The sequence below is a fragment of the Anticarsia gemmatalis genome, chromosome 5 (genome assembly GCF_050436995.1).
Source record: "Anticarsia gemmatalis isolate Benzon Research Colony breed Stoneville strain chromosome 5, ilAntGemm2 primary, whole genome shotgun sequence".
NCBI lineage: Eukaryota > Metazoa > Arthropoda > Insecta > Lepidoptera > Erebidae > Anticarsia > Anticarsia gemmatalis.
Genome location: NC_134749.1, coordinates 8,642,177 through 8,667,416, shown reverse-complemented (window position 1 = coordinate 8,667,416; position 25,240 = coordinate 8,642,177). Strand labels below are relative to the sequence as shown.

The following is a 25,240-nucleotide window of genomic DNA, read 5'->3' as shown; positions in this document are numbered from 1 at the left end:
TACGTAGTATCGTTAGTACACGTCTAATAATGATAATGTACTGTAGCTCGATTCCCTACAGTAGGGAATCGATAGTAGTAACTACTATCGACTACCGACAACCGATCACTGTGAACAAGCCTTTTAGCGTGCGCTCGAGTTAAACTCGCATTGTTTCGTGTCGATAGTCGCAGCGACCGGGCTTGGTTTCCATTTCTGTTCATTCATGACAATACCTAGCTACCTGGAATGTCGCCATTTGTTAGCTTTCCGTGTAAACTAATAATTATAATGTTAAATTAATTTATTTGGTCGTAATTCGATATTATTACGGTAAATGTTACTGTGCTAAGTTAACTTGTTTTTATCTTATATAACTTGCTGTATATAACCTCATCATTTATACGTGATAACAATGCAGAATGCTACCATATGAAGTATTTTTTAAATTAACAATTGTTATTTAAAAAGACGATTTAACCGATCTTTAGCCGCGCTTGGCCCTACCTATTGATGCTTTACAAAATTTGAAAAGGCTTATTTTAGACGCACGTAGAAGCAAATATGATACATTCAATCGGATCAATAAATGTTCGATTCTATGTTTAGTTTTTTATTCAGATGAGAGTACGGGTTTCCAAAACTCACGTGTTACAGATGGCACGTGCTGTGCTGACAATAGACAGTATGTAAGACATAATTGTCTAAATACTGATTTGAGATACTCACACTAAGAACAATGCCTTTTCAGTTTAGTGTTCTCCGTTTCTTATCTTACAAAAACCATTCAGGCAATTGTTAGATAAAAACTAATGTTTATTTTGAAAAAAAAACGATGCCATTAGAAAAATTTAAAATAAAAAAATATCTTACTGACCAGATTTAGTTACTTAACGCATTGAATGCATCGATTATATAATGCTTTTTCTTAAAGTGATTAAATTTTGAATACGATTAATAAAAATAAGATAATCCATTTCTAGCTGCAGTCAATTCCAATACTTTCAATTTAAACTCCAGCAAATTTGTATTTTATGAATTATCATACATTCAGCGTACATCTTCGTAATACTTATCAGAACATGTAAAGGACTAGTATAGAAAATACAGTAGTGATTTACTGCCCAAACATTACTCTTAATGTGTAAACAACTTCCTTGTACGTCTTTACATTTAAATACAATTCAAACAATATAAATCACTGTAACAAAAACAGTCATACATTTTTACATAGTTTTTAATTAGTCAAAGCTAAATTGGGAGTAAACACGTAAGCAGATAGCTTATATTTATTCAATTTTGTACTATGAAGGTTGTTCAATCTGTTCTGTTCATTGTCGCGCTCTCAATTCGTCACGCCTACGCCCGAGTCGCCTATTACATCCGTTTCAGTAAATAGACATCATAGTTTACTGAACTTGAAATAACTTTACTGCTTATTAACTTACAGAACACAAATAGGATTAAACCTTGAACAAAAAAGATTTATTTTTAACACATTGTTGCTGGGCAATTGGATTCTATTTGTGACAATGACGAATATTGTCTTCTCAACTAATCAGATAACTACTCAGGAAGAGAATAAATGTTACGAAAGCTTATTTTCAGTAAGTTAGTAGTTTTCTTGTAATAGCATATGCCTACTATATATTTTTTTAATCTTTACAAGAAGAGAAGCAAGTGCCCTGCAAGATTAGCCGGGCATATTTTTTTCTCACGATTTTGTCCCAAGTTAATTGTGGCCTTATCGACACCGCAAACCAAAAGCCTTGCAATGTCCGAGTGATAATATCGAAACGTATCAAATATCTAAGCAGGGCAAGTATCCGCCGTATCGCGTTCTACGCGCGTTTGACAGCTTGAAGCAAATATTCCCACGCGATCGTACCGGTGCACTGTGCACAGAAATTACCGACAATTATCATTTTACGCGTCGTGCATAGCGATACGGTGGAAGTAATTGCTTTGTTTCCTCACCGACATAAAACATGCGTCAATGTTTGAGAACAGTACACTTAAGGGCTTATAGGTTATACGTTATTATAGACTATCGTAACTGATATTTGGGCATGAATAACACAGGACAATTGATAAGCTGATACACCATTAAGATTGCGTATGATAAGTTTTTTGTAAAAACGGATGTAGGTAGTGACTGCCGAAATTATTCGCATTTTTTAACAAATACAAACAGATTTCCAAAAATGTTATGTTTTATGCCTAAAGAAACTTGTACAATGTAAAATTACGGTGTAATATGGCATCTGAAAGGAATTCAAAATCTTTTTCACCGCAGAATAGGGGCCAAGACCGAGTATAAAATCAATGACAAAACTATCATCGTGTCACTTTCATTATAATTTTCTATTGACTTTGATAATGTACTGAAAATGACTGTCATTATTCCGTTAATTAAGTCTTCAACCTTGTCCAACGTGTGGCAGTAATTAAAGTACAAAATTAATCAGTCATGAAAATTCACAGAATTGTTCACGAGCCGTGGCACGTACGTTGCCACTTTACTCGCTGAGTATGACTGACAAGGTCTGACTTGATTATCAGGCTGAACAATACACGCTATGATGCGAGATAGAAAGCGTAGTCCCTGAGCCTCTGTCAGTCTGTTAAGTTGAAGGACTTTAACTTGTTAACTTATAAATCTTGTGTACCTCTTTACCTAATTTATTTCTATTAAGTTTTTTGTTATAAATATCCGTATTTGATTTGTGCAATTTTCCATTTTTTTTTAAATAAGTTTGATAAAGCTACTGTCCTCGAAAATTACTTTATCCTATAAACTAGTTCAGTCTATTGCCCAACGATTATTAAACCTATTGCTTAACTTCAAAAAATATATTTTAAGTCACATTACTAAAATAGTATCAAAAATGTAATTGGTAAACAAAAAGTACGCAACTTTTGACATACACGTAACGCGTTGAAATATCGCAGCGGGTTAGAATCGGGGAAAGTTAGGCCGCGTGCAATATTGTTCCACAAAATAGATTTTAATGAAGATAACGTTAACATGCTCCTTGTTTATGATTGTGTCGTAAGCAGCGGCGTCGTCGCCAACCGCCACCTCCTCATTTAGACATTGACCTGAAAACAATTTAAGTGTAACTGTTTAGACTTGCTCCACACTGTTGCGATTGTTTGTAACGGTACGGCGTTTGCTTGTAACAGTTGCTTACTCGAATTACAATGTGCTTCTTCATAATCAAACAAATAAAATATAAAATAACCAACCTAGATTGTATTTTAACAAATAAAGTAATGAATCATTTACAAGTCGTGTTTGTCTAAATTTGTGCTAAAAAACTAATTACACAAAAGACGACGGACGATATACATTTATTAATTCAATTTCGTTTTGAATTCCACTTTTACCTTAAATCGTGATTTTTACGATCAAATAATGAGATATAAGAAGCAATGTGATAGAAGTCCGGCTAAGCTGAATGCCAGCTGAACTGAGAGGTGAACCATGAATACATAGAACACTAGTTGTTCGTTTACTATAGCGTGTACCCACCTTTATAAATAGTGCGGTGCCGTCGGGCTTTGTTCGTATTGTGCAATTCGACTCGTTTACTTCGACTAATAATGGGGCTTGACAAAACAAAATCACTAAACACGAACACACATTTCACTTAAATAGCTATGCTAAGTGTATTATTATCGACATTATGCAGTAATAGACAATCGGAGCAAGAAAATTAAATTAGGCACAAGGTAGTCTTGTTAAGTGTGTATACTTATACCCAGTTGGTATGAGTTACGAAAATTTCAATTTGTAAGACGGATGTGCGTTTTTTTTTCAATAGACACCGGTTTATATTAAACCTGTCTAGTTGCAGTATATTGTTTATTACTTTAATTGCGTGGTAAACTCTTTTTCTTACGTATTTAGTAACTCAGTCCCCAGCGTTTACCTAAACGACATTAATTTTTAAGACACAAAATTGAATGTATTTTCCCATAAACTGAAACAATAATTAGATAATTACACAACTTCCCCTAATTGGCTAGCATTCAGATTAATATTCGCCGTAAAGAGTCTACCCAATAATTGTAAATCATAAAACAGTAGCGGGTATTGGGCAATTACATCAACATTATTAAATGTCTCCTGATCATTGACCATAGTTGCTCTAACAGCTGTCGTAAAAATTATGAACTTATAAAGAACTAACTAGTTCTAGTTAACCTGCAAATTATTTGACAGAAATAAAATTTTATGTGGTCTTAATAATCGCTTAAAGTATAGAGCTATATAAAAATCTGCACAAAGCATATTTAGGTGGCCTAGGGACCGGTATTTTCATCACCCAACAACTAAGCACAATAATATCGGATTACACGGACCACATAACGACATATTATATGCGTTACGGACAAGTCTACACTATAGTTTGAGAGCATTCAATTCTTGGTAATCATAGTTATTTCTCAATTGAGTGTAGCCGTAACATAAACATGTACAAGTATGTGTCTCATTGTCGCGTTTCTTTAACGATACACGCGCATTCCCACATGAGTTAATGCAATACTCGACAAATCGTCTTGAGTAACACTGGCCCAACGTTGACACTGTTTTTGTGGAAAATGCAAACGTCAAGGAAATGATTTGTTGTAACCACGCGTGGAATGATTTTTATCTCATAAACGCTATTTTATGACTCGCTCTGTGTTTGCTTCATCGCTTTTATGTTCGGGGAAGAAACGCAATATAGTCAAAAGACGCATACACATATTTAACAGATCAGTTTTTTAAATATAGGTAATGTCTTTTTGTGCTGGTTTATAATTTTCGTAAAATAATGGAGAAATAAAAATTGCAGTACATTTTAGCTCCTATTTGCTTCAATAAACTTTAAAATTGTAGGCCTTGCATGCAATAAATCGCCCTTCTCAACAGGAAAAACTTAATTGAATCACTTACTCAACTCAAAAGATAATAACATAGTTTTAGTACCGTAACAAATCGTACAAAAATGCGTTGATTTCCTCAGTGCCGAATACCTTACAAGGTAAATTCTTTCCGCCAAATATTCCATATGAATGTACTATACGACTATAATACCTCTGGAAAAACACTTGTCAGAGTTACTTACTTGGTCGAGTATATTCAGAATTCGCGACCGAGAATATCTTGTCCAATGTAATATACATTGAACTACTAGATGCGGAAAACATATTAGACGAAAGTTTATTAGTTGAAGTAAATATGAGCGCTACAGAGGACGCCGCTCTTATTCAGTAGGTACGATTATTTATCAAAAGGATAAATATATAGTCAAATTTATAATTCTGCGCGATAGTTATTTGAATAATTTGAAATAAATAAGAAACGCACACGCCTGTTCAATTTTATTTATTTGTATATTTTCTTCGTTAAATTTACACGTAAAAATTTATTGTTTATTACATAATATTTTATTGGTCAAGTACATTTCGGTTGATATGATTCGAGTGTTCTGTAATACGACGCAAACTTTAAAATATTAAACGAATAAATACTGTGTCTGATACACATTAATGTTTTAAAATTTGATATGAATTCCATTTTATTTTCGCCCTCAAGGGATACTTAGTGCGGAATTATTTTAAAATAATATATGGTGCTTTAGATGCGATGCCTGCTCAACTTTATTTGTGTGACTGACAGAATACTTGAATGGATGAAATGGTCAACAGGACACACTTTCCTTGTACTACAGAACTCCAAAAATAGCTCGTTAAAAATGAAACATGCTATTTTATTAGACGGCTACGTCCGCTACCTACTGCGTGCATACCTCCACATTACGATAGGGCTGTTAGCAAACCCTGGGAAATTGATCAATGGATTTTTGCTCTAATAATTCCCACAATTATTAGCTGTATATAAACTAATGAACCAAAGCTACAGGCATTATTGTCTTTTAGTGCTATCCACGAGAACATAAGTCTCACGTGTTTGTGTTCATTAAAATGATTTCTAAAGTAAGTTTTCTCTCAATCAATTTTCTTTAGCATTTATTGTAAATTAATTTTAGTGTATGTGAAGTTATACCTTAATAACACTAAACGTTTCCTATTAAACTAAATAGTATGTGTATCATAGCTGGTGTATATTTCAAGTATTAGTACTCATTAGTTATAATAGGCCGACTTATTTTCAATTAGTGCTGTGCATAATGTTACCAGATAAAAAAATCTATTCCATTTTTTCGTCTAAATACGTATAGTTTAAATTGTTGCTGGTTCAGTTATACAAAAAAGCCGATTTATATCATTTATCACCTATTCAGCTAAAGTTAAAATAGACTCGGGTGTTAACCTCCTCCAAGGCCAAAAAATACACGCCTGAAGAACTTTCAAAACGGATCGCGAGACTTTTACTAATCATATTCTTATTACAGACAGATAATCTGTAAAGTTTTACTATCAAACCATTTATCTCTAATTCATTTGTCAGTATTAAGCAATCGATACCATGATCTAGGTCCCAGTTGTCGTTACTATAAATAGCTCAGAGCTATAAGAAATAACTGTTGTTCATTTAATATTAAAATAAACAGTAGAAAGGAACTATTTCGATCGGATCGATACTGCCGGCTGCACAATTGCGCTGTCACGGCAAAATGCGTCAACATAAAGCGCATACTAATAGGAGAACTAAAAGCAATTAATCGAAGAATTTAATGCGTCATTCGGTATTCCAAAGTTATCTCTCACATTAATGCAATGAAGCATAGGAGTTAAATACATCAGTCGTCGAATAATACTACCTATTTTAATTGTAAATCCAATAACAAATTGCTAGAAATCGTTAGAATTTCTAACGAGCAATCCGCATTGTGTATACACGCAATCATTAAACTTGCGTGAGATTATCTAACCAAGTTAATGTGATACGATCACTTCAAAACAACACTCCGGATAATCTATTAGTATATGCAGATATCAACACAGTTGCGCGATGCAATGGACTTCAGTCCCTACTTCTTGTCATTTACCTCGCAGTAGAATCATGCCTTTACTACAAATCGTTATTTCATAAACATTTGAAATACTACAGAAGATGTAATAAATCTTTGCTTTGTTTAAACTAAATTATAGCTATAAGCAATGTTACCAGCACTTGGTATCGAATTACGGTTATAACTGAGTTTCATAGGACTTCATAAATATTTGCTGCAGTGCGCAATGATTATGCACCAAGCAAAAGAAAAGTTCCGGCAGGCAGTTGTGAATGCAACCCCATTGTTTTATTGTGCCTATCTAACAAAGAGGAAACCAATCATAGCAAATCCGCTAATCGATTTATTTATAATTGAGCCAAAAATTAAGGATGCAGCAAGTTGACAAAAGTCGACAGGACAGATACTAATTACAACGACAATGATATAAATTAACTTAAATTTAATTAACAACACTGTAATGTAAATTTTATCAACCTCCTCCTCCTATAAACATATCTTTTTCCACAGGTACTAGCTTTGTTCGCGCTGGTGTCTGCGTGCCAGGCCATCTTCCCGTTCCACCACCATCACCACCACCATCCGGCAGTGTCCCACCAGGAACTACACAAGCATGACGGACCACACCACCCTGTAGCCATCCACCACCCCGTGGTCCATCACCAGCCGATCATACCGCTTCACCATCATGTACCACTGATCCACCACGAGCCTCATGTGCTCCCGATCCATCATGTACCTCACCATGACCATTATGTAAGTATTTTGAAAAAACTGGAAGGCTTTGTCAGGCTACCTTCCTATTTTAGCTCGTCACCGATCGGTAAACAGCTAATTAACTATATCATAATGATTTATCTTAGCTGGTGCAGCGTAATATGCGATATAGTATGCTCACAAAAAGATTACAATATTAGGAATTGGATTTATAATTTTAATTAACTTCTACAACTTAATATAAATTTCCGCAATGAAGTTAAGTGTTTATTAAATCAGATATAGATTCTCTTACTCCTTAAACCATCACTCACCGGTTTACAAACTTGCTGGAGTCTTAACTGTTTTGTATCGTAATTATCTTGATCAATAACTAAACTCAGAACATTTCTGAGAGCCTATTTGAATAAATCCAAATAGACATTCTTGCAAATGTGAATAATAAATTGTAACACTCCCTGAGGAGGAATTGTGAAGTGTAATCAAAGCAAGTTAGAATTATATAATGCAAGTGAATACTCTCTTCCTGACTATTTAGCCTAGAACCTAAGGACATTAGAAACAAGTAATTTCTTCAATCAATAACACGTTTTTGCCTCAGTGTAAGTGTTCCATAGCATAATTTGTGACGTTTAACTTTCTTTATGAATACAGACTTGATTAAGCTCTATCATGTACTTAATAATAGCTGTAAAATATCTTAGTACCATGTAAAGAAAAGACGCATAGTCTGTTAAGTCATCTGGGTCGGAGATCTTGACATCTGCAAATCTTTACCCATACTAATATTTATGTTAGGATCGCCAGATTCACCGCGTACAAAAACTACATAGCAATGTAAAGCTTTTACGCATAACTAACTGTTTAAATTTTAACAGGCGTTCCCCGAGTACAAATTCGAGTATTCAGTCCACGACCACCACACCGGCGACGTGAAGTCTCAGCACGAACACCGCCACGGAGACCTGGTGAAGGGAGGCTACGAGCTCGTCGAACCTGACGGCAGGTTCAGGAAGGTGGAGTACCATGCCGATGACCACACCGGGTAACTGTTTTACTTACTTGATTTTTTTTCTATTTAAGCAAAGAGGAAACTGATTATGTTCAACTATTGTGTAGAATAAATCCCCTTAGGTAATTGTAAAAGGATTTATTCTATAAACAAAACTATATAAGATCAGCCGGGTTTATCACGTCGCCTCTTTATGTCCCAATACTATAGTAATATCAGAACAATTTTTGTCAAAGTCTTACCTGCACAATTTCTAACTTTTCCTTTTTCACCCTGTCTTATGAAGGTCATCAATCATCATTTGAGATGACAACATTGATAACTGGCAGACCTATGGCTTTTTCAAATTTCCCATTGTTTTATTAAACCCATACCAACTCTCTACAGAGTTTGTTACTCCATAATAGTGTCAAAGATAATGAGTGCTTATAAACTTGTTTCAGCTTCAACGCCATCGTCCACCACTCGTCGCCTCATCATCATGTTCATCACGCCCACCATCACATATAAGTGTAACTGTTTGACGAAGAACTCAGCCAGTCTTGGGAAGAAGAAATACCGCCTGCCTATTGTACTAAACCACGCAACATGCAAATGCATACAATTTAAATATATTAGCGCTAATTTTTTAATAGGCGTTTTTCATTTTACCTTTAAATTAAAATATAATGTCTGAAGTACTGTAAATATTTTGAAAGTAGATATTTTTATGAAAGTACTTTATAGTACTTTAGACTAATATTATACAGGAAAGTGCCCCTGGTTCTTACGTTCGTGGAATACAGTTTCTCGAGTAATTTTAATGGAATTAAATTACGGGTCTGTAACGATTTACGAACGTTAGAAATTAAGACGGGGAATTAGCAACTCAGCAGACATTTTTCACATTACATATTTCGCTGCTTAAAAATATAATAAACCTAATGAATGCAACTATTGTCGATTACAACAATAATTACATCCGTAAGTTGAATGACCTACAGTCATGTTAACTATTCTTTACTTAAATTAGGTCTAAAGATATACATGATGTATAAGTAATTCCTGTTTAAAAAAATCGAGAAAGCAAACAAATATATAATCACTTAAATGAAAACTTATAATGTAATAGTAGTAGGTAATAACCGAAGCGTAGGCTTTTTAACTAACAATAAATAATACTTTTACGCATGATCAATGAAAAGTGCCAACATTCTCGCAGGCGCTTTTAACAATATAACATGGTAATTGTAGTAACAGTAGTACGATAAAAAATAGTAAATATATTTTCATAGCAAAAACAACATATAGCCTTACCAAACATGTTATATTATGTTATGTTACCATACATTGTTGCAAAGATATTCGAGTACTTCAACTTTTTTAAACATAGTTGAAGCAATTATTTGTAAATTGTGAGTAGTGCTTCCGACGTCGATGTTAAACCCGCCTCAAAACTACTTTATCAATTTACCTATTGTTGTTTAGTAGAAACTTTATGTTCAATTTTTTTATTCTTAAGTCTTATGAAAACGATTTTTATTTATTTATTAAACATACAATAACAAAGTTATTGAGATGATGTCCCATAAAACTACCAACGCAGTTTGACTGCATTGATCAAAAAAATATGGTACATAATTATATTTACTTAATGAAGTGCTCAAGACATATTACTACTACATGTTTATACATACTCGTCCTGTCTCTTTGGATACTTTTAAGAATATTTAATTTCACAAATGAAGAACAGAGTATTAAAATTTAACTGTTTAGCATTGTTGCGATTGAACGTATTTTAGACCGGTATGTATTGTCTAATTATTTTATGGTAAGTATTGCGCTTTTAAATAAAACAAAAATAAATATTAACAGACTCAGGTTCTAGTGACGTCAGAGTTCTTCTTTATGGACAAGTTTTATAAATTAACATCTTTTTACTAGATATTTTGGAAAAAATAGATTGAAGAAACTTACTTAGTGTATATTTTTGAAGTTCAGCAACAATTTTAAGGCAGCAGCAATTAATCCCTGAAATAGTTATTTGTGATCGGAAAATCACTGCAAAAGGCTTCCATAGAAGTTAATTAATGAGAATAGACATTTTTATTATAGTTCATAAACACAGAATATTGATGCAATGCGAGATGATTTACTTTTAGTGTAATTAAGTAGTTATGATTTTATGCGGTTACATGCAACATCCCAATCACTGAACTACGAATAAAATAATAATAACATTGTTATAGCTGATTAATAACAGCTAATTGCTAACCAATAATTCATACATGATCTTTTTACGAGCTGAGACCTTGCATCCAATTTGTATTATGCAAGGTCTTCAATAAATCAGAGCAAACTACTTAAGGATAAATACTTTGAAGTATTAGTAAAATGATTTTATGTATGAAAAAAATCATTATAATATATTAAGAATTAGACTATAGTACTTCACTAGTGTTTCAATAACCCAATTTCCTTTTCATAGCATTGAAAGATACACACCCATCCATAAGTCGAGAAAATCTGCAGAAAAAAATGATATATAATTGCTTTAAGTGTATTGTATTGCAGGATATACATGTTTAGGGCAAACGATATGTGTATAAATACTTGACGAGATCACGATACATTATCAATACAGTGTAGGGATTCAAGGCAGGTTCACGATGATTTGGAAGGTAAGATCATTCGATATTTGTCTAATTCGGATCATTTTACAAAAAAGAAATTACCCTGAAAATATTCTTCAAGATTCAATTACTGCGATTGCGATCTAAGTTTCTTCTAAGCATTTGTGTAAACGAAATATTCTAAATATTATCCGCTGCTCGCCCTTCTACTGTCTTTACATGGCGCTAAACCTTTTAAAAAAATGTAATTAAAATACGTCGACAACGTGCTTGATTGTTTAATAGATTGTATTTTTATAGTGCTATACAATCTATTAAATTAAAGAGAGGACCTTGATTATGATTCAAAAGTATATGGCAATATTTCGTGCAACAAACACGCAGTGGCGTGCCATTATTCTTTATTTGTTTTTTTTTTATCTACTAAGATTATTATGAGCTACTTACTAGAATTAATGTTCACGAACATGATTCTTGGATAAACGATTTAGAAACGTTGCGTCGAGGTTAAAGCACAACTATTGATGGGTTCTTATCATGTATCCGATCATTTCAGAGTAATTCATGATGCACGTACTGGCTAGTAAGGCAAAGACAGCGACATATTTCTCTAACTCTACTGTTATTATGAGCCCTTAAGCTCATGTACATTCGTACTATTTTCCCATTTTAGAATATGACTAGTATAGAAAATAACTACTTTTATTATATTTTTGAATATTTGTATGGTGGTTTAAAATATGTTTATTTTCAGACGATAATACTTCTAAGCGTAGCACTATGTGTGCTTGGCGATGGACATCACGCGATCTCAGAGCAACGGATCAAAATAATACATAAGGAACACCACAAGGAACATCATAAGGAGAAAGAAGTTCAAAAAGAAAAAGAGAAAGTTCACAGTGGACATCACGGCGAGTTGTCGCATATCGGTTCCAAAAAGCCGGAGCATCATGACGAATACGTGAGTCACGACAGAAATGTTCCATATTAAAGTATTAACTATGTAAAATAACTATATGAGAAAGAAAATAATTTTATAACTGGTCTTGTAACCTAAACACTTTTCTTACATACAATAGAGACAGCAGGAAAATTTCATATCATCTGACAATCGTCACAAACAATTTAATTAAAGTCAAAATGACTGACTTAAGCAGAACATAAACAAAATTTCACTTATAGCATTCTTCACAGGCGTGGTCGTATCCATCATACGAGTTCTCATACAAAGTGCATGATCCCCATTCACATGACATGAAAGGTCAAAAAGAATCAAGGGAAGGAGACAGTGTGAAAGGCGAGTATTGGCTGGTACAACCTGATGGTCGCAAACGTGTCGTTACTTACCACGCGGACAAACATAGCGGGTGAGTTTTCGCAGGCGTTTTATGCTGCACAGCCTGTACTAATCTTGTTCTATAATGAATTAGCATTGTGAAATAATATAATTTAAGAAGATAGTCCTACGTAAATTGAAATAAATACATTTATTCTTTATTTGTTGTTTACAATAAAATAAATATTTTACTGTCTAGTTTCCACGCTATCGTCCACTACTCAGACGAGCACCATCACGACGATCACAAAAAAGAAGAAAACGCCGGCGAAGAAGAAGGCAATTCTGAAGAAGGCGGCGAACAAGGCGACGACGGTGGAGAAGGCGGCGAAGGTGGAGAAGCACAAGGAGGAGAAGGAGATGGTAATGAGAATGCCGCCGAGGAAGGAAAAGAAGAAGAGAAAGAAGAAGAAAGCGGACGTAAAGAAGAAGTAGGCAGGTGGATTCACGACCGTCACTGGGGACACTACGGTGGCAAGAAACATCACGACAGACACCATGACGATGACAAACATCATCACGGTGGTGATGACAGACGCCGTGAAGAACACAAGAAACCTGAGCGCTACTACGGACACCACATTCATAGGATGCACAAACATGAAGATGGATATAACAAAGACATCGGTAGCATGTCCATCCTTGAAGGATTAGGTAGTTACGGTAGCAGGCATTTCCATGAACGTGCTGAATGGCATGGACATGACAAGCCAGTCAGAGAGGAACATTACGAAGAGAGCCGACGGGACCATCGCGAATACGAAGAAAACCGCGCACACCCGTCCCACAAGTCCGGGGCTATCGTAAGGGAAAACTATTTTCACCCACGTTACTACAGACATTCTCAACAAAAAAAGTTCAGGCAATAAATAAAAATTAATATTTGTTTAAAATAAGAAGACTGAACAGCGGCATAATGAGACAATGGTTAACTGTTAAATTGTAATTGTGATAACATTTTTTTTAATTTATAAATATTATGTTAATGTAAATGCAAGACTTATACGTATAAAGGAAGCGAGCGCTCAATTACGTGCATTGTTTTATTATCAAAACTTTAGGTTAGTTTAATATTTTTAATGGGCTGAATCCTCTTTTAAAACTTTTGAATAATTTATAATCTGTAAAAAATAGTAGAACGCAATTTTAAAAAGGAAAAAAAAGGATGTAAATAAATGTGCATACATTCCTAAATTCAATCGTTATGATTTCAAGAAATCAACACTATATAAAGGAGTACATTAATCATAGATTTATAATTTTTGTTAACCGTCGCGTGTGGTGGGTCTAAATTCCACCCCCGCAAATATTTATGTAATGAACACCAGTATCTCTTCCGAACCTAGATTTTTTTGAAGTACATACGTATATAAAAATGTTTATCCGCTGTACGGCTGGCATAGTACAAGTTTTCCTTAGTTTGGAATCAGATGACCGTATGTGAATTGTACAAATATCAGGTAAAATATAAAGTACACGCAAAAATACAAACAAGCAAACGAGCTATACGTGCTCCCATTTAGGGTCAGTAGAGTTAGGCCATGTAGATACAAAAGCTAGGCTCTCCATGAGATCTAATACCTTTTTCATAGGGCAAACCTCATGTGGCCATCATGGCAACATTTTACATGAAATGATTTTGGTGGGACAATATATTGGAATAACGCTACACAAAGGCGATGGATGTGCGATTAACCGAATCGCGTATAACCGACACATAACAAATAGAATTACTCAAAATATAAATTAGATTGTTCACCTTATTATGGTATACATGCCAACAAAAACTAGCCTGGACAATGTTAAGCAACAGTTTGACAAAATAATGAAACCATTCCGAATGTTAGTGATCCGTAATTTTATTTGGCCCTCATTCACTTTCGATCCATTTCAGATCAAAATATTACCCTAATAAATAACAACTCTTCGATTGAACTTCGAATGACCAAATAATCCCGCCATCTAGCGGTTCACACCAGAAGTAGTAAGTAAAATCATGACTGACCTGAATCGCACCGAGCTACGAAGGCAAGTTGCAGATTTGCAACGATAACCGTAGGGTGGCGCCAATTCAAATCTATATATTAATACGTAAACCAAAAACTTTGGTCCCTTTTTTACGAAAAACGCGCGCAGAAGTATGAGAAAATTATTTTAAAAAATATTAAAGACAGCGTGAAACAATCTTATACGTCAGTACTTTTTAGCATGATATTAAGGGTGAAATTGCTGTCTCTGCTGGAATTTTATAAGAATCAATCTTACCAAATATTTTTCTTTTTATAAACAAAACTCCCTGATAATGGCGCAGGCTAAATTAACGACACTGTCAGTGTGACCGAAACTTCAGGTAATCCTAAGTAAAATGCCAGTCCATTAAAGAAATGAGATGAGAAGTGAAAAAATTAACTTCAAGAAACTCATGGATCTTTTATTTTTGCTGTAGTCCGACAACTTAGTAGAGAACCTTGGCAAGCGACGATTTATCTATATTAGGCTTAATGAATAATTCTGGGCATTTCCAAAATAACGTAGTTGTACACATGGGCCACCATCAGCAAAGCCTGCAGATCACTGATGTTCTCAATTTTCAAACTTTGTATTCCTCCACTAGCCACGAACCTTGCATACAAGATTCTGTACTAAGTTGTAATATTAAAGCACAGATGTACATTACTACAAACTACTGCGCCGCGAACACCGCTATTTTAGTCATTGGGACCAGAAAATTCTTAAAATATCCATTGATATGAAAGCTCCCACGAATTTCTATGTCATCACAAATTTAGGATAAACCTTTACCTTGCTACGTGTTACAGACCGTCATTTACGGAGTCTGATCAAGAATTATGATAAAATGTTTAATTTAACTACGTTTAAATTTTATTGGAAGGTATGTTTTACACCGTACATATTATTATTATGTACTTCCTTTTGAATTTCTTTACAGCAAATAAAGCTAGTAAATATTTAATAATTGTTACTTCTTATAATCAATTACAAGGAATACGTCCTGTCTGAATGTCTGAACTACATCTAAATTTGAATTGATGAATTAGTTAATTACCGTAGCGGAATTTACTTGTACGTTTTTTAACAGTTTACTAACGTATCTTTTTACAACAGGGCCACGTATAGCTGGGATTAGTATTTCATGCACCAATCACAAGTAACCACGTTTATAACGATGAGCTATTAAGTTATTTAAAAATAAGAAACAGGCCTGTAGTGCTAATACGATTTGGTTCCGTAGCTTCCTAATATGTATTACCAGTTATATATTAATTTGTACTGTATACATGTATTCATATGTGCATACGTTTGTAGTTTATTATATTTTTAATCCTCAGAAGAACATAGCAGAAATGTGAACTATATCTGTCATGTTATAGTTAAATGTAATACTTTTTTAGTTTCTGCTAATTACTACCCAACCTCAAATAATATTTTTTTCTCAGTTATTTCGTTATAAGAACTACTAAGCGATAATTGTCATACTGGAAGTAAAAGTAACCCGTTGTTGAAGAGTTGTGAAGACTGTAGATTCACACTCGTCAACGTATATACGCTTTGATTATATCATGACTAAATTATACCCGACAGTAAGATACCTATTATGAGATAAATGCCTTAAAGTAACATCTACAAATAATGTTAAAAAAGAGCTCGTGTTGCGAGACTACATAACTCTCGAAGTAATTATTCAATTCAACACCTTAATTGTAAGGATGCGTTTGAACTGCATGTTCCGGCGGCCAGGGAATACATAAGTACGGATTACTTGGTAAATATATCTGTATTTAAATGGTGTGAGCTAGTGAACAACATATCATTGGTAGCAAATAGCGTTTAACAAAAACAAAATGCTTTTCGTGAGTCCAATTCTGATTTAATAATAATATATATAAAATAAAAAGAATTATAAAAATACATATACTAAGATGTTATTAAATGAAGATTTCAATGTTACTGTCATTGTAATATTTTCTCTTTCTTGACAGTTACTACTTCTAGCAACGGTGTCGGTGGTGTTTGCGGCAGACGCAGAGGTTAAGGTAGAGGTCAAAGATGAGCTAAAGCCGGAGGAATCTGCTCACATGCATGACTCTCACTCATTCAGTGACGGCTTGGAGCTGATGCGTCATCGCGAGGAACGTTTCAACGCTGAGCGCCACCGCATGTTGAGTGGATATGACCATGGCTATGACGTAGACTCGCGTCATCCGGCAGCACATGGAATAGAAGATCACGAGCTCCCCGGACCCGTCATTCTTCGTACACCTGGCCCTCTTCCTCATCATGTAAGATCAAACACATGCTCCTACTAATAAAAAAAAGTCGACTGATTTCAATACTGTAAACAAAAATCCGGTATATTTATTCTAAATCAGACTTATCTAATGAGATTATTCTTTGCAGGGTCATCCCGACATCGAGGCTCAGAACAGGTAAATATTTTACTGTTGCATTACGTTTCACTGCTTAATGACATATTAATTAATTTGAATAAGTACAAATAGTATGATTCTAATAAATATCTTATGCGAATTCCTATAAAACATGCTCAGCTATGTACAATAAAAATGTTGTTGTTTTTAGGATCATCGCAAATGTATTTAGTCCGGACTACTATCAGCCTACTTGGGTACTGGACTACAGATACTTGAAGACAGGCGGCCGGGACTACACCCGCGGCCCTGGTGGTCAGATTCTCATCCTTCCCAAGGGCGTGCGTTCCAAGGAGCACAAGGAGTTCGATGACTACGACTCCTACCTCGAGCACCTCCGCCTCAGCCGGTTGGCAGAAGAACAACACCACCACAAACACGGACATGACGCTCACCGCTGGAGCCACCCAAAGCACTACGGACATGACCGTCACGAACACCGCGGTCACGAGCACCACGGTCACGATGACCACCATGACCACGGACATGGACAGACCATATGGTCCAAATATGGCTAAGCCTTCAAGTGTAATAAATTCATATTAGACATCTCACTTATCTCTTCTTTAAACCACAGGAATTATCTCAGGGTCCTCCGCTCTTTTTGACGTGTCGTCTTTTGCAATATCTGCTGTTTCGCGTTGTCTTGTGATATGGCTTATCCCTTCACTATATATTGGATTTAGATTTGTTTAAATGATTAAAATGACACCACATCAAAAAATTAACAATCAAATTGGAATTCTTTATAAAAGTTCAATTATACCCTTTAATAAAACTAATATTTCTAAGCATCGATTTATTTACTGTTGCCGCGTATTTGGGTTTATTTTGTTAAGAGATTTAATTAATAATAATGTTCCTGTTATTTAATTCTACTCGCATTATAAGCGACAAGAAACTAATATACAAGTATTTATTTCTTGTTAACCACATCCTCGTTTTTTATTCCTTATTACCTGAATAAAAATTCTTGTGCGTTACTTGAGTTATTTTTGTTAATTATATTCCAATGAGGCTACGATTGCGAACTGACTAAATAACAGAGTTTCTCGCTAATTCTTAGACATTAATTAGAACCTAGGTTATCATGAAATAAAGGATGTGTTCAATTAAATACGATTGGCCTTCATTTATCCTTTAATTACATAAGCTTGGGTTACAAAATTGCTTTGGCACGCGAAATAACCGAGCTGTTTTTCAAGCGAATTTGGGTCGTACTTACTTTATTCACGAAATAATATAGTGTAGGTCAATGCAAAAGAGTCTTTGGCAGAAACTTTTATTAGAAGACTTATATTTTAAGTGACTTCAAAACAGGATGTTTTTAATTTGTATCGTTTGTAATACCTATCTACATGCACAAATCTGAAAAAAATATATTGGTGTTTAATATCAACGGGACAGTTACAGATTAAATCTCGGCAAATTTTAGTTCAAATTCGATTGAATCAGATTCAAGCTTACGTCAAATCGATGGGAATTTATGAATATAAGAGTCCGATTTGACAATACTTACCTCGAATCTGATGTTAGATATTCTTAGAATTTTATACTTGACGTCTAAGACGTATAACCGACCAGTTGCACGATTATCTCCTGCTATCAACTACCGACAACCGACTAGTTATCGAGGAATGTTGTATGAAAATTTAATATAATCAGCGCCTCTAACGGGCGTCGTAGGAACTATTTTGGTAGTACATTTTTAGGCGACTTCAAAAAGTCGGCGCTGATCAGATTTTCATACAAAAATTGTCGATGAAAGCCGGTTGTCGGTAGTCGATAGTAGTAGAGAATCCAGCTACAATTGTCGCAAAAAAATACCAGGTATTGAGACATAGTATTCCACATCAGAATTATAGACAAAAATTGAAAAAGAATGCTTGTTATTTGGTATACAAAAATTAATTGACATTTAAAATTTATTTAAAAGATTGTATTATGTACCTATTACTTGTAGCAAAGTAATACGTTACGTTTTTCAACCTCTGCAGGTTTTGTAAAATAAAAAGAACCAAGTACGTGTCGGAGTCGCGCACACGTCAGGGTTTCGTACCATTGTCACATAACAGACAAAATCGCTTTTTTATGGAAACTCCTCAGGAACGTAGGTACATAAATATCTACATACATACATATATTATCCTGTTTTAATATTTGATATTATATGCGTATCCAGGTTCATGAGATGCAGCCTGTTGAAAGAGAGACGGACAGCGGAGTGGTAGTACGAATAAGTATTAATAGGGTCCCATTGTTTCCCTTTGTGTACGAAACCCTAAGGGTCAGCGCAGACCGAGAGGAGCGCAGCGGAGAGGATTTTTTAACGCACTTGAAAATCAACTTTAAAATCATTGAAATAAAGTGCATAATTGCTTGAACCTGACAAAAAATGCACGCGCGTCCTCGAGGATGCGCGGGTATCCCCGCGCGGCATCGCGTCGCCGCCGGCATCGTACGAAAAATTTCAATGTTGTTACTGAGTTTAAAGAGGGAGAACGTCATTTTTATTCGTCTTCAGCCAAAAGAGCAGTTATAATCATGGCCCAGTCCACCATCGTTGACGAATTTCGCCACAAACTGGCATATTTAATGTAGAGTGGTTACCCAGAACTCTTTCCTCGCGCAGGCTCGCGCAGTCGCGAGCATGCTCGAGCATACGCGAGCCGTAAAGAAAATGCTCGAGACCGCGCGAGGACTATTCCGGTCTGTCTGCGCTGGGCCTAAAGCGCTGGGCCTAAAAAAGACACTCGAATTGTTTAGTCATTTGACTATAGTGATTGAGATTTCAAAATCAAGGAAACTTATGACTTTTGGTGCCATTATACATAGGTATTAGAAATAATTTTCATATCCTTTACTACGGTGGAGGAAAACATCTGCCTGAAAGTATTTTAAACTACTCTCGAAAGAATAAAAACGTTCCCGTACTCAGCTAACATGCTCAACTCGTGCCCTAACCTCTCCCTTATTCCAGGAGACTGTTGACCCCACTGGTCAGTAAGACATTCGATATCAGAGCAGTCGAGAGAAAATATTTAGAGAGTATATTTTAATGTTTTTAGTAAATGGCTATGCCAGCTACCATTTCGGGTCAAATTCATTCATACCATTAAAATAATTATTCAAGTACTGATGAACTACACCCAATTGAATGAATTCTTGGGAAATTTTGTTTAACCCTGAGATGAGATAAAAATAGAGTAAGGAAATAGGGTACACGGGAATATTATTGTAATCTCCCGATTCGAAATTATGCAGTAGGTACTTACTTCCGGATTTCCTACAAATCCAAATTCAAGAATGAGAATATAAGTGAAAATAAAATAAAATCACGTCTAAAATAAAAAACCTTGTCAATATTAAAAAGTCTACTTATTTCGATCTAAAAAGATAATATTATTATGTTAAATTAATATACTGTCCTAACGATTGCAGCCTTTCAAATTAAGCAAATGTTACATTAAATGATTATAATCAGGTAAAATATACTTAAACTAAGAATAACAGTTCAATTCACAAACATAAGTTGACGTAATGAATTCAAAAAAAAACAAAAGTAGCCGCCATTTTTGCTTTTTCTTCCTTTTATTTTTCGGCAGCTTCACGTGATGTTGCCTGGTTGCTAACATTTACTTGGACGAAAAAAGCACAAATTCTTATATCGCATTTTTCAGTGCATAAATAACTCGAAACTAATTAAGAACTAAATAGACAAACCAGTGCCGGCATCGCTTGGACTAATAATAAAAAAAACTTTTTAATAGCCGATAATATAATGTTTAAACAATAAACAGGATACAAAGCGATTTTTTTGCAGTTTGCAGATACTTATAACATGATTTGTCATAATTACCTGTAATGTTTATGATATGTTGGCACGTCACTTTGATTGATATCTGAAACAGTATCGATTGCCAATATGCACTTTGTTCATGGTTAATAAGTCAACGTATTGATAAATATGCTTCTTCATACATTTGCACTAAAACGAGGACACTTCCCATACAACATATTATCGATTGCGTGCCAATTAGCTAGCTTATTGAGTGTGTGTATTGACTGATCCACAATTAAGTCGTGTAATGGATCGTGGCGCCCTTGGTACTTTGCAAAAGAAACTTCGGTTTCACGAATTAAACACGTATTATTTTCCTTGTAATTGGTCGAAGGATCAATTTATTGTCGTTATAATAGTGTTGCACCCCCAAATAGACACACGCGCTTTTAATATAAAATAGCTGCCGCACCCGTATTCATGCATAGTTGAAGTCCAGCTAACAAACAAATATATCCAACAAAATGTTTTTACAAGTGAGTATTCGTGTATTTTTTTAAATGTTTTTTCAATATTTCAAAAATATAATTTAAAAATTAGTGTAATGTCTTAATCGAATGACACGCATAATTTGATGATGATTCAACAGTGCAATTAATTCAAACCGGTGCAACAATTGTATTAAACATTGCTACTAGTGCATAGTGTATTAAGCCTCGCGGAAGTTTAAGTCAACAGTGACTGTATTTACATAAATTAATGCAAATGCAAAATGAGTGCTTTTGAATGAAGAATACGCGTTGTGTTCAGGTGGCCGCCCTTTGTCTGCTGGCTGTGTGTGCGCAGGCGCATGTCGCTGTGTCACACCAGTCTCGCGTCGATCACCACCATGGCCACCACCACGGTCACGGCGAGCACCACAGCCATGAGGTCCACCACCACGTACACCACGGACACCATGACGGACATCATGGACACCATGACGGACACGACGGACACCACGGTCACCACGATGGACACCACGACCACCACCACCATCCCCACGTGAGTATTATTTGATTTCACTTTACATACTTTTTAATCGTATTCTACCGCGACATGTCAACATTCCTGAATTTCGTGTCACTGAAGCCATACATTGGCTATTCAAAGTTAGTAATTGTTATTCTTCAATTTTATATGGACGTACCTACACATGTCATTATGTCCAATAATGTTTCATAAATTCTGTAGCCCCCTTTAAAAACTAAAAAACACAAGATTTTCGATATTTCCTCATGATACTGAATGATATTTTATTTGAAAATTTAATTGTGGCAGCATCATCCATCGTACAAATTTGAGTACTCCGTGAAGGACGACCACACCCACGACCACAAGTCGCAGCATGAGCACCGCGACGGTGACCACGTGAAGGGATCGTACATGCTCGTCGAGCCTGACGGCAATGTGCGCACTGTTCATTATGAAGCTGATGATCACCATGGGTATGTACTCTCAGCTCTCATTACCATGCACCTTAGTTCGACTGCTTCGTCGATTTGAATTGCTATTTTAAGTAATGCAACATCATTAACAACAATCTGCGAAATGTTTGTGCCTACTCTAATTTATATTAATGATGTATAGTATCATTATCAAGGTATCATTTATTTTATATTGAATTGACTGCTATTCCAGATCAAAGCGTAATTTTATTCTTTCTAATCAATGTGGATATTGTTTAGATTTTTCTTTATCTGTCTGGTAGTTCCACATTTAAGCCCATTCAAACAAACACAAAAACTTCAGTTTTATTATATTCATCCAAAAAATCTTAGTTTAGTTTTGTAATCAGTTTCAATATTGTAGACTAACTTGTAATGGTATTCATAAAAATGTTATAATATTTGTATCTGTATTACAGTTTCCGTGCTGATGTTCACCACAAGACGGCGCATCATCACCACATTCCGCATCATCATCATGGTCATCACCATCATGAACATCATGAACACCATTAATCTGGACTCATTACCACCGAATTCGATCTCGACTAATTATACTCATCAAATGCATCCCAATTACTTTCAAAGAAAGTCAGCGCTGACAATAAAATTTATTTATATAATATTGTGTTTCCATTTATCGTATTACGCCCTACCTTTTTGATCTTAGAACTTAGCGATACCATAACAAAGTAGCTAGTAGATTCATTAAAATGATTGAGATTTTAAACAAAAAAATACTGTAATTGTGTGTTAAATAACACATAAAATGTCAATTACACAAAAATACTAAATGTATCATTTTACTCGAAAATATGTAGTCAATATAATTTACATTTCTTTTCCTATTTTTATCCTTACTCTTTTAATGAATCTGTGGTGATCAATAGTCATTTGTTAAAACCTACTTTATTTTTAGAACAAAATTTTTAGATCCTAGTACATCAGTATTATTTAACAAAATACATTTAAAACTCAAACACGAAAATTAAAAATATATCATTTAATTTACAAAATTCTTAATTAGTTAAGTATCACTATCATAAACAAGACATTTATATTAATACTTCGATTGCTTTAAAAATTATCGTTTATTTCGCGTTATGTCCATGAACAACACTAAAGTCAACTCCTTGGTTATAAGAAGTCAGTTTCCCTTGACGCCTTGGTGAAGGTTTGTTAGTGAATATGTCTCTCTCTGAAGAATAACTTCGGCTGGAGTCGTCGTAACCATCGCGACCGCTACTGGATGACGCCGCCTGCTTGTACCCGGAGTTAAGACGAGGATGCTGATGTTGATGTTGATGAGTATTCGGTTCATTTCTTCTCACTACCGCATTAAAACTAGAGGAATAAGGTAAGGCAACTTTAAAATGGGTGGTTTTTTCATGTTTCGTCGTCTCACGTAGTTAGTTACACGAAAAATATCAAGATTGTAGCGTAATAATAATTGAACCATGTACATTTTGACATGCTACACCATATCTATATAATGCTACAAACACATGAACATTTAAATGACGCACTTAACGAAAGCGTCGGACCCAGGACCGTGAAATCCCTTCTCATTTGACAAAAGAAAGAGGCTTTGACAAAACAGTAGGACTATCAAAAAAAAAATGGTCTACAGACCCGTGTAAAGCATCAGCGGTGTATTCAACAGTCCTCAAGGCTCCATCTGGCTCATACAAAGTGTAAACTCCTCGCACGTTGTCACCGTCCCGCCTCTCCCAGTGACTCTTCCTGTCTCCCGTCTGGTGGTCTGATACCTCATATTTGTACTCGTACTTAGGCTGTAATATAAAAACAATATTGAAATACGAGGATAAGTAAAATTGATGATTTGTTAATAATATAAATTTATAGATGTTAATAAAACAGGAAGTTTCAATGAGTCTAAGGGAGTTGGTTGGTATCTTTACTCTCCGCGTGCCCCTACTAGGTAAAGGCGAGATTTGTAAAAAATATCAACATACATGTTTTTTTAAATACTTGATCACTTTACTAATTTAGTGGATTGTCTTCTTATTGCTTTAGAGATTTTTTAATGTATTATATGAAACTAACTTACGTGATTCCCACTGTTAGAAACGATAGGAGATTCAGCTGAAATATAAAACACATATTTTAAACCTTCGTGAAAAATGCAAGAATAAAATCTCTTTTATAATATATATTTTTTACTTGTAACTGGAGACATGGCTGGTGACGCCTGAAGTTGGTGAAACACAATACTCTGTGAGGACGTCGCGTGCTGCAGCATGGCGACAGGCGAGCCGCCTGCTAACAGCCAGCTATTCACTATTAACATCATCTGGAAAGTATACATCACATTATAATACACAATACAATAGACAAGCCTTATAAAATCTGTCTCGTCCCCCTACTGATTTGATTGAAATATAAAAACATTAATAGTTCAGGCGTACTAATTTAAAACTCTTCGATCAATATCACAGTGTAAGCATTAAAAAAATTCATACAGAACGGATATCATTTATAAACGTTAAACCTAAAATTGCTGCTCTACTTAGCATTTACGCGGAATTAATGACTTAGGTACTAAAAAAACGTGCCTTAAAGTAAATAAAATCCATTATAAGGAACGCAATAAAGACGTAAATAAAGTAAGGTGGTGGATTGAAGGGCCGAGTCTCGTCGAACTGCATTTTATAGGGTCATCTCATCTGATAAGTGAAACAATGTGCTTGCCGGCGGATGCATTTGCATCGACAAAGGTCCTTGTCAATTAAAATAGTTGAAAGCACTGTATGCAAACGTAAATGAGATATGCAGTAAAACATTAGTAGCTATCCGTGTTTGCTTGTCGTTTGTTATTCTAGCTGTTGGCTAAGAAAAATGACGGACTAATTGCATATGACGTTTATAATCCCAGC

General features: G+C 35.0%; 5 protein-coding genes across 6 annotated transcripts; 4 read left to right on the top strand and 1 right to left on the bottom strand.

Annotated features, from left to right (window-relative positions):
• Window positions 1-5,810: 5,810 nt before the first annotated feature.
• LOC142973079 (uncharacterized) lies at window positions 5,811-9,308 on the top strand. Its single transcript, XM_076114632.1, has 4 exons — window positions 5,811-5,967; window positions 7,458-7,703; window positions 8,543-8,709; window positions 9,120-9,308. The coding sequence occupies exons 1-4, from the start codon at window positions 5,956-5,958 to the stop codon at window positions 9,184-9,186; spliced, it is 492 nt and encodes a 163-aa protein (XP_075970747.1). The 5' UTR covers window positions 5,811-5,955; the 3' UTR covers window positions 9,187-9,308.
• Window positions 9,309-11,203: 1,895 nt separating this feature from the next.
• Window positions 11,204-13,659, top strand: LOC142973069 (uncharacterized). 2 transcript variants are annotated; one of them, XM_076114621.1, is made up of 4 exons: window positions 11,204-11,336; window positions 12,043-12,252; window positions 12,486-12,658; window positions 12,827-13,659. In XM_076114621.1, the coding sequence occupies exons 1-4, from the start codon at window positions 11,325-11,327 to the stop codon at window positions 13,494-13,496; spliced, it is 1,065 nt and encodes a 354-aa protein (XP_075970736.1). In that variant the 5' UTR covers window positions 11,204-11,324; the 3' UTR covers window positions 13,497-13,659. The 2 variants fall into 2 exon arrangements, with proteins under 2 accessions (XP_075970736.1, XP_075970734.1); XM_076114619.1 differs by having other exon boundaries at window positions 12,474-12,658.
• A 2,697-nt stretch (window positions 13,660-16,356) lies between these two features.
• LOC142973068 (uncharacterized) lies at window positions 16,357-18,058 on the top strand. The gene is made up of 4 exons (XM_076114618.1): window positions 16,357-16,499; window positions 16,629-16,928; window positions 17,047-17,075; window positions 17,227-18,058. Exons 1-4 carry the CDS (start codon window positions 16,491-16,493, stop codon window positions 17,591-17,593), a joined length of 705 nt encoding a protein of 234 aa, XP_075970733.1. The 5' UTR covers window positions 16,357-16,490; the 3' UTR covers window positions 17,594-18,058.
• A 3,176-nt stretch (window positions 18,059-21,234) lies between these two features.
• On the top strand, window positions 21,235-22,966 carry LOC142973078 (uncharacterized). The gene is made up of 4 exons (XM_076114631.1): window positions 21,235-21,392; window positions 21,667-21,900; window positions 22,177-22,343; window positions 22,763-22,966. Exons 1-4 carry the CDS (start codon window positions 21,381-21,383, stop codon window positions 22,857-22,859), a joined length of 510 nt encoding a protein of 169 aa, XP_075970746.1. The 5' UTR covers window positions 21,235-21,380; the 3' UTR covers window positions 22,860-22,966.
• Window positions 22,967-23,415: 449 nt separating this feature from the next.
• Window positions 23,416-25,027, bottom strand: LOC142973379 (uncharacterized). Its single transcript, XM_076115042.1, has 5 exons — window positions 24,920-25,027; window positions 24,528-24,657; window positions 24,415-24,449; window positions 23,976-24,136; window positions 23,416-23,687 (listed from the first exon to the last, which is right to left on the bottom strand). Exons 1-5 carry the CDS (start codon window positions 25,010-25,012, stop codon window positions 23,435-23,437), a joined length of 672 nt encoding a protein of 223 aa, XP_075971157.1. The 5' UTR covers window positions 25,013-25,027; the 3' UTR covers window positions 23,416-23,434.
• Window positions 25,028-25,240: the final 213 nt, after the last annotated feature.